Source organism: Microtus ochrogaster, linkage group LG9 (genome assembly GCF_000317375.1).
Source record: "Microtus ochrogaster isolate Prairie Vole_2 linkage group LG9, MicOch1.0, whole genome shotgun sequence".
Taxonomy (NCBI): Eukaryota; Metazoa; Chordata; class Mammalia; order Rodentia; family Cricetidae; genus Microtus; species Microtus ochrogaster.
The window spans coordinates 3,655,671-3,665,321 of record NC_022034.1 but is presented as its reverse complement, the minus strand read 5'-3'; the positions used below and the strand labels follow the sequence as shown (position 1 = coordinate 3,665,321).

Below are 9,651 nucleotides of genomic sequence, written 5' to 3'. Positions count from 1 at the left end.
AGATCTCTGTGAGTTCGAGACCAGCCTGGTCTACAAGAGCTAGTTCCAGGACAGGCTCCAAAACCACAGAGAAACCCTGTTTCGAAAAAAACCAAAAAAAAAAAAAAAAAGACCAACTAGAATTCATGCTTAAGAAGGCTGAGGATAACAGTAGAGGCGTCTGCACCTGGAGCAAAGGGGGCTCCCGGTGGTGAGAGTCTCTGTGTTCCAGGGATCCGTGAGGTCAAGAAAGAAATCAATAGTTGTGTGGCAGTGGTGGCCACACCTTTATTCCCAACACCTGGGAGGGTCTGAGTTCAAGGTGAGTCTGGTCAAGAGTTCCGGACAGCTGGGGCTACAGGGATTAACTCTGTCTTGGAAAAACCACAGAAAACACACACACACACACACACACACACACTCCACGCAGTGCACCTCCCACAAGGGATGGGCCATCCACTCTAATATCCTCAGTAGCCATGACACGTGTGGCCATAGTGGAAACACAGGGTAGAACAAAGGACCTTTAAAAAAAAAAGAGCAGAATCAGGGTGAAATCAGAGAAATATTCCCAACTCCAACCAGCAGGACCTTAGAGTGGGCATGAGCAGCTTCTGAAGTCTCCATTACAGTAACCTGGCCACACTGAGGCTCTGTACCCCAGTGGGACCAACAGTGCATCTTCAGCTCCGAGGTCTCTGGGCCGGAGAAGCCTCCGTCAGGCCCCATAAGGAGAATGTGTGAGGAGAGTGGCTATGCCCTCCATGCTAGGTCCCTCTGCGAGTCAGCGAATGTCTTCTGATTGAGATCCACAGAGAAAGAGATGCTTGTTAGGAGACAGGAAACTGCTTATTTTTCACCAAACTACTGTGGTTTGGGGGAAGGCATATCAGATACCCTGCATAACAGATATTTACATTATGATTTATAGCAGCAGCAAAATTACAGCTATGAAGTAGCAACATGAGGCACTGTACTAAAGGGTCACAGTGTTACAAAGTTTGAGAACCACTGCTCTTGGCACAAAACAAACCATCACTACTCAGTTCCCCTGTAGCCAGGTACAACCACATGGCTGTGTGCTAGCCAGAGCGGCAGGGACAAACATGTAAGCATGAGTAACACATTTCACTTTGTAAGCCTGACCCTTGAAAGCCTCACCTACATGAGAGTGGGTGAATGGAAAGTCTGGGGGAGGGGGTGTTGGGGCACATCAGACAAAGAAGGCTAAGAAAGACTACATTTATTTTTCTAGTAAGATTACAGTGTATGTAAGAGCTGGGAAGCAATTCAAGAAATGTAATGTGAGAGACAGATAGAGACAACTTGGCTTTAAGGCTAAATCAGTAAACAAGAATAGTCATCTCAGATCGACTAGGAGCTGTACATAACACAGAAATAAAAACGTGATGATCCTCTATTGCCCAAGGACCATCACTGTTGAAACTGGTTCATTCTATCTGCGTATTCTTTGAAAAAATTTAGAATCAGGTCATTTCATTCTTGGGTTTGGGAAATATAATCAGGCAATTCAACAGCAAATGGGTTCCCAGAGGAAAAGGCAGCATCATCAAACACCAGAAGCTTTCCTCACAGCGAAAGACGAAAATCTCCGCATTAGCTAGAAAGAGTTGGTTTCCAACACAGGTTCTCGACAGACCTAGACCTTGAGGACGACACTGTATCTATTAACTACAGTTAACAGAGGTACAAGGATGCATCAAAATGACACCTGGATATTACTAAGGCTTCAGTTCTTTTATAAATTATTAAATGTGCCCGAAGTTCCTATCTTTATACTTATGAGTGTTTTGTTTTCGTAATCTAAAAAATAACTAGTACCCTGCTTTTGTTGGCCTGCGATACAAAGTACCGTTTTCAAGCCTACTTTTGAACTTTCGTGCCACCATAGAATATTACATAATGTTCTTGTTTGAATATGTCCCCTACAAAATTTCTATGTGGAACCCTCTCGTCCAAGGTGATGGTCTTAAGGCTCAGCGGGGCCATAGGCGATCTGGTGGTGAGGTGGCGCCTCCTGGAGCAACTTTGGTGCACTTGTAAACGCATCCCAAGAACTACTTGACTTTACAGTACTGAAGCCAAACATTCATGAACTAGGGAGACTCTCCAAACAGTAAATATGATCTAAAGAAGGGGTGGGGGATAACAAGCAATTGTTTCTGACACTCGGTTAAGTCTCTGGTGTGGGGCTGAAGAGATGGCTCAGAGGTGGAGAGCACTGGCTGCTCTACCAGAGGTCCTGAGATCAATTCCCAGCAAACATGGTGGCTCACAACCATCCGTGATGAAGTCTGGCGCCCTCTTCTGTTGTGACAGAACAATGTATACATAATAAACAAACACACAAAGTCTACAGTGTGCTGTTATATAAACTGGAGCGGACTTAGAAAGAATCACTCTTACTAATAGTTCTCACGCGGAAATACAAATTTTTCCTTCTGCCATGGTTTAAGACAAATCAGAAAGTATCTCTCCCGGTGCTGCCTGCACTCCCGAGGGCTTGCAGGATCCCGGGCTCAGCGAGCGCCCTCTGGCGGCTGCGCAGATAGGGCGACGGCTTGGCGCGTGCGCAGTCCGGGCTGGCGGCGCGTTCCCGCCCCATCCCCGCCCCCACGTGCGACCCGTGGGAGAGGAAGCTGGGCGGCGCCATCAGGGACGCCCGCCCGCGCGCGTCTCCGTCCTCTGTCGTACCGGAGTGGGCTCTCGGGCCGTCCCCTCTCAGGAGCCTGTCGCCGGAAGACGTCGCGGACACACGCGCCAACGCCACGCCGCGGCCTCTGGCCACCTCCCCCGCCGTCTCCCGAACTGGCCGCTAGCGTCTTCGCATCACTAAGGTTACAAGAAAGCTGACCCTTGACGCTACACGCCTCCTCTCTACTCTCGCGAGAGCGCGGCATTGCCTCACTTCCGGTCCGTAGGCCTGAGTCCGTTCCCGAAAGTTCTCGCTTCCGGTGTACCACACTTCCGGGCACGGCTTCTCTTCCGCCTGCTGGGGCGAGTTCCAGGTTGAGGCCGGATGCTGCGGGTGCTGCGTGGCCTGCGGGGCGTGGCGGTGAGTCCGGGGTCGGCAACCCCGCTCCTCTCCAGACACCTGCACTCCCAGGGCCCTCTCCTACCGCCCCTCTCTTCCCACCCCGCCTCCTCCTCCCCTTTCTGCCGTTCCCTACTCTTTACCCCTTCTCTCCACCCCCTTCCCCACTCTCGGTGCCCGGGACCCAGCTGCACGCATCTTGGTCGCCTGGACGAGCACCCCCGGTCAAGCCTGTCACCCGCGCCTTCCCAGCACAGCGGCTGCAGATGAGGGAGTCCCCGAGTTGAGTGTCTCGGCGATGGCTACTCCCTGGAGGTGCGCCCTGTTGATGATCCTGGCGTCCCAGGTGGTGACCCTGGTACAATGCTTGGAAGAGGACGACGTCCCGGAGGAGTGGCTCCTTCTGCACGTGGTCCAAGGCCAGATAGGAGCCGGGAATTACAGCTACTTGCGGTTGAACCACGAGGGTAAAATTATTCTCAGGATGCAGAGCCTCAGAGGGGATGCGGACCTGTACGTGTCCGACACCACTCTGCACCCAAGCTTTGACGACTATGAGCTGCAGTCGGTCACTTGCGGCCAGGATGTGGTCTCTATACCGGCGCACTTCCAGCGCCCGGTGGGGATAGGAATTTATGGACACCCCTCACACCATGAAAGCGACTTTGAGATGAGGGTGTACTCTGACAGAACTGTGGATCAGTACCCATTTGGAGAGGCTGCCTATTCTGCTGACCCCACAGGAGCCAGTCAGAACCAAGCTTATGCTCCAGAGGAGGCAGCCCAAGAGGAGGAATCGGTCCTCTGGACGATATTGATTAGCATTTTGAAATTGGTGCTGGAAATTCTCTTCTAAACCTTTATTTGCACGGATCGACTGGTTTGCCGCGGACCTTGTTACTTGACCTGGTGAAATTCTGGTTACTTTTTCTAGACTACGATGGAAAAATAAAGCCATACAGTTTTGTTACCTCAGTTTACTCCCCAAGCAGGAAAAGCAGCAAGCACAATATTTTATAGATTAAAATTTCTACAAAAGGAGTCTGCTCAATAAAATGTTTAAATACATTTTGATTAGTCAGGTGAGTAAAATGATCCCTGCAGTAACAGGCTGTATAAATCAGATTAAACTTTTGTGCTAGTACAGATGAAATTAAAAGGCTATAGAATTTATTCTATAGACATTCTAAATGAAGTCCAGCACTTGGAGCTTTAATGAGGTCCTAAAGCCAGGTCGGGAATGCGATGACAGCCTCTGTGCACAGGAGGGACAGGGTACCTGATACTCAAGGCCTCTGCAGACTGTTGCTGTGCCAGCTGATGACCGTCCCGGATCCAGTTGGACCAGGTCTTGGGCTGACAGAAGTAACCTTGATACTGCCTACGCAGGCCATGACAGTCATAGCAGACAGTAACTTTGACTCAAGAAGTATTTCAAATTAAGTTGATACATTTTTCTGCTGATCTCCGGAAAAAGCACAAAAGAGATTAAAATCTGGGGAAATGAGCCATTTCTCTTGACTTTCTTTCAAGGGTAGGAGTTGCTAATGATGAAATAAATCAACTTGAAGATGTTTAAGGTCATAGTTAATTTCAAAAAAAGTTCTTTATTGGCATAAAAATGAAAGTGTAAATAAATTGGCACCAAATATCCCAAACATGAGGGTCAAAAACCTATTTTTAGCCCTCTTTGCTGTTTTTTCCCCTTCTGCCCACTTTCCTGGGTGTTGGGGGAGCTCGCTGACAACAGTCACAAATCCAGCGACCTAGGAGAAAAATTGTTAGTTAATATGGAGTGGAATTTTATTTTTATAGGACTGAGTACAAACCACCTAAACTCATTCCTGAGCTATCTATCCATAGTGATAACTCTGGGACTTTTCAGTGGGGGAGGGAGTGCTGAGCTCCTTAAACAAGGAAGAAAACAAAAACAGCCCTAATTAGTGTAACCAGTGCAGTGTAGGATTCAGTGCACGGAGGGCACAAAACAATCATTTGTACCTTTAAAAAGATACATTGTAATCCTTCCTAAAATTCAGATACCATCACGCTCTAAAACCTCAGCAGCACATGTCCTAATGTAGAACCTGCCGATGAGTCTGCCTTCTGTGACCTCTCCACTATTCTCACGGTTCTCTCCATGGCACTTTAAAGCCAGCACCTCTACCACACACTTGAGCTGAACTACTACAGAACCTTAAGTGATGGAATTCCAGGAAACTTACAAAATACTATACAGTGTTAACTATGCAACTAAGTTCTTAAAATTGCACAATTATCTGTATAATATTTCAATAGAATTACTGTGATTTACTATTTGATTCTGTGTCCATCCTAAAATTATCTGGAATTGTCATGCTGCCTCCTTTATAGAAAGATGTCTTAGTATATAAAGGCATAACAGCCACTTTGTTAAGTTTCTAAATAGATGACCTTTAAAAATAAAAATCAAAGCATTGGAACAAACTGGGTGTTACTTTAGCAATTTTAGTAGAAAGCACCAGCTCATTCTATCCCCAGACAATACTTGCAGACATAACCTAAGCACTCTATTTCCTTTCTTCTTTGGTTGCACTAAGGATGGAAGTCAGGTAGCTGTGATATGGACAATAACGACCTGATCATAATTGGAACACTTATGCAGCCTTAAAAAAAGAGCTGGGAGATCTTCAACACACATCTTTACCTGATGGAATAGCACCAAGGCCCACACAAAAAGTATGATAACCTCTGTCACACACATCACAGAACATCATTTCTTCTTCGTGGTGGGGCTGTCCACATATAATGCATGTCTTACATTCCATACACTGCCATGGGTAGGTCTTAATCATAGAAACAAGCTCCATGGTCATATCCAAGCAAGAAGGGTGGCCTAAATCAAAACCAACATTAACAGCATTTCACAATAAAACTTTTAACTTAATGCATATAAAATATTAGTTCCCAAGATTGGCTGTCATGATTACTATCACCATAAACATCAAAATCAAGGCACAGGACACATGGGTCCATTTGTTGGTTCTTTGGTGGATGCCTGGCTGACAACTATGAACCCTAGTTTCTGAGGCGACACGCAGGGGGAGGTTAGAATCTTAAGGAGACATCTCTACTTACCACTGTTATCACACTGGGAGCAGTGTATAAGTGATTCAGCCTTTCCTTTCTTGTTGGACTCCTTACCCTTCAGACAAATTCCACATAGAGCATTTGGAATGACCTTTGGCTGGAAGGGTAGAAGAGGGCTATAAATTCATGCCAGAAGAACTCACTAGGTTCAAAAGGGATTCTGTTATTACCTTACTTTTGGTAATTTGATAATGAGAACCTTATAACTGGAAATAAAACATAAAACCCCCTACCTATGGAAACCTAGGCTGCACCCCATAACATAGCATTAAACTGTGCTGCCTGGATGTAGCTCTGTGCTCCCTGCACACAAAGCATCAGCTATATAAAGACCAGGAAGGAAAAATGAAATAGGATGTCAAATGCCACTAATAAGTGGTAAAGAAAATCCATGTGCCAAATGACCACACATAAAAGCTAAGCCTAAGTTTTAAGCAACTTATATATTCACTTTATTTCAAAGTCTGATATTTTTCCAAAGATACAAAGCTGAACCTAAAAAAATCTAAGTTAAAAAAACTAATATTTTAACATTTTAATTGAAAGATTTCTCATTCATCCACTGTTGTGCATAAATGTCTTTAGAAATCTGAGTTGTATGCAAATCCTGTTCCATGTCTAAAAAGTTAGGAGAGCAGCATTCACTTCCCTGTGACACGTCAGGGACAAAAAGTGCTTCCAGACAAGGAAAGTTAGGGTCAAGGAAATAGACAAAGCATATTTTGAGTATTATCTTTCAGATTAAAGACATACACATTATTAGGGCTTTAAACATGTGTAGGATAAAGAATAAGGGGTTTCCTAAACCTAAAATGCCAGGGAAAGGAAGGGTGTAGACAAAGAAGGGCTCTCTGAGCATCACAAGCTTGACCTCCACGTGGTACTCATATGGACTACATACAGGTGCGCATCAGTAAATGGTAAAAAGGGGAGGGACAAGGATGATAACAGGGTAATAGTCTAGCAGTCAAATACATTGTTTCTTTTCTAAATTACTGTACCACAGACATCTAAACTCAAACTTTCACAAAGCAGTATCACTGTAAATGCTTCACTGCCACTTGTATATCTTGTCAGACCTAAATAATTTGTTTTTACTTTTAATATTTTCTTGGCAAAAGATGACAGAGGCATTCAAAAACAATTTTTGGGTTATTTATTTTTTAAAAAGTCAACCTTATACATAAATATGATAAAACAATATCTAAACAATCACAAATGTCTCTACAAAATAATAAATATCATGAAGTTAAACACACATATAAAATGTCCCCAGTGACTACGCTCCATCTCCTCTGTGTATTCTATACCCTGCTCTCCCAGAACTGGCAGCAGTTAGTTACTCTGCTGTTCTTGCTTCATCCTAAGTACATGGTTTCACTGCGTCCAGGAAGTTCAGTTCTAATGCTGCATCTTAACTGCCATACTGTGCAGCAGAACTTTCAACAACCTGCACTAAATGTAAAAGATAACTTACTGGATACTGAGTTCAGTTAGACACTGGCGTAGTAAGTACTCTCATTTCTTTCACTAAAGTCAGGGAAGAAACTACACAATATTCAATTGTGAAAAGAGAATTCCTCATAGGAGACTCTTTACAAAGCAACTCAAAAAGAATAAAACACAAATCTAGTTATTCACATTCTAGAGCAATTCAAGTTCTACAGTCACTAAAATACAGGTAATGCCTACAACAAGAGAGACACTAAGAAAATTCAAGGTTTACCTTTAAAATTATACATGTTTTGTTAAACCATTTAAAAAAATGTTTCTTACCCAATAATCTTCATCTTGTTGAAAAGAAAAATATGGGAAAGACAGAATGGGAGCAGGGAGGAAGGATGAAGAAAGGAGGTGACAGAGGGGAGGACAGCACTGCAGGGTTGTCTACCGTGATGCTACACGTCAGCGATCCTGCGTCCAGGGCCTCACAGACAGTCTAAAGACAGCACTGAGGGGGAGAGGGAAGGTGCAAAGTCCCTTGAAGATCATGGGGGAAGACCCTCTGCCTCTTAGGAGACCCTCTGATCTCTTTCAAACAACTGCAACAACCTTTTAGTTTTCTTCCCCCGACAGCCCTCAGCATCTCCAATAAAAGGCTCATGTATACTTACTTCTCTTGTTGAAAATAGCAAAATAAGTTGAAACTTTGATGGTAGCACTAACATAGTATAGATTTTAATTATGTGTGTGTAGGCCGGAAGCCTAACAATTACACTTTAATTTCAGGTTAATGTAACCTAAGTAATACTGTCCTACAAGTTAAGGGCAAGCACTAGTCCATCTTAGTAAATCACATACATGATGATGTGTGTTTGTGTGTATCTATATCTGAGTGTCAGCTTGAAGTACCCTAATATTTAGGCACATCTTGGCTCATTAATACTTTTCATAGAGAGGTTAACTTTTAATAATCATGTTCACATTAATATATAATATCTATATATTGACTGTTCCTATCTTTGAAATACCTGAAACATTTTTAGTTACTAAAAATGTTTACAGATTATAAAATGTTTACTTTGCATATGCAGCTCCCTTGAGTACTATTAACTAAGATTAATCTATATGATCCATTCACTAGATCAGTAATGATATGGATAATTCTTCATTGGTAGCCTGTATTTTATGTCTATGTCAATATTCTCTATTTTATAATGCATGATCAAACAGCTTCCTCAGCCCTGGGAGCTCTAAGACAGTGACACATACTGGCCCCTGCAGGCTGTTTCTAAAATGTCATCTTTGGAGTTTGTTTGGTTTCAATTATTAAGCAGTAACTGAAATCTTTAGTTTACAAAGCATAGATAAGCTATACATGTATAAAAAAAAAATACAATCTGCTGGCCATACACAAAAGCATGTGGCATTTCTAATAGCTAAAAGAGTGTTCCAGTGAGGCCGAGGAAAATGGCTCACAGCTCACTTCTGCTTGTTTTCTGTGCCACGTGCTATGGTTCCAATGCTAACACGTACAGTCCAGCACAGCAGGACCTGAAGTGTAAGCTGGGCAGCGCCATCCACATCATACAGCTGACCACTAAGTCCATTCCTCCTGCGCTCACACCCTCTGCACCACTACAGCTGCTCCCCTCACCCAACCTTCTGAAGGAGAGGTAGACAGGAAAGAAACACTAAAAACACCAGAGCTTCTGATCCTCCAGGACCTTACTCAGAATAATCAGATCCACAAACTAGGCTTTCTTCCTTGTCGACCATGGTGCCCCACTATCTGCCAGAGGTTCCACAAAAGCATGATGTAAGTAACAGGATTCATGGTTGTCTATCCCAAACTTGGCAGATTTGGCAACTGGACCACCAGTCCTTAGAGAAAGCCCAGATCTTCTCCGTGAAGGCACTACAGAAACACCACCTGATGAGCTCCACTCCTACTTCACAGCTCACCAAGCTTAGCTTTACCAACTGCTCAGATAGCTAACATTCTAGACAATTATGCCCTGTCCTCCAAAAAAAAAAAAAAAAAAAAA

The 9,651-nt window shown here is 43.8% G+C and overlaps 3 protein-coding genes across 3 annotated transcripts in view; 1 reads left to right on the top strand and 2 right to left on the bottom strand.

Annotated features, from left to right (window-relative positions):
* Wdr27 (WD repeat domain 27) overlaps positions 1–2,913 on the bottom strand; it is a 118,459-nt gene extending 115,546 nt beyond the window's left edge. The window contains exon 1 of the mRNA XM_026787472.1: positions 2,695–2,913. Within this exon, the coding sequence (XP_026643273.1) occupies positions 2,695–2,900 (206 nt within the window). The 5' untranslated portion in view covers positions 2,901–2,913. The remainder of the gene's footprint in view (positions 1–2,694) is intronic.
* A 23-nt stretch (positions 2,914–2,936) lies between these two features.
* Positions 2,937–3,977, top strand: LG9H6orf120 (linkage group 9 C6orf120 homolog). Its single transcript, XM_005363342.3, has 2 exons — positions 2,937–3,055; positions 3,223–3,977. Exon 2 carries the CDS (start codon positions 3,333–3,335, stop codon positions 3,888–3,890), a length of 558 nt encoding a protein of 185 aa, XP_005363399.1. The 5' UTR covers positions 2,937–3,055; positions 3,223–3,332; the 3' UTR covers positions 3,891–3,977.
* A 638-nt stretch (positions 3,978–4,615) lies between these two features.
* The window catches only part of Phf10 (PHD finger protein 10), a 17,187-nt gene continuing 12,151 nt past the window's right edge, over positions 4,616–9,651 (bottom strand). The window contains exons 10-12 of the mRNA XM_005363344.2: positions 6,152–6,260; positions 5,721–5,909; positions 4,616–4,800 (exon numbers count right to left, since the gene is read on the bottom strand). Coding sequence (XP_005363401.1) covers positions 4,715–4,800; positions 5,721–5,909; positions 6,152–6,260 — 384 coding nt within the window. The 3' untranslated portion in view covers positions 4,616–4,714. The remainder of the gene's footprint in view (positions 4,801–5,720; positions 5,910–6,151; positions 6,261–9,651) is intronic.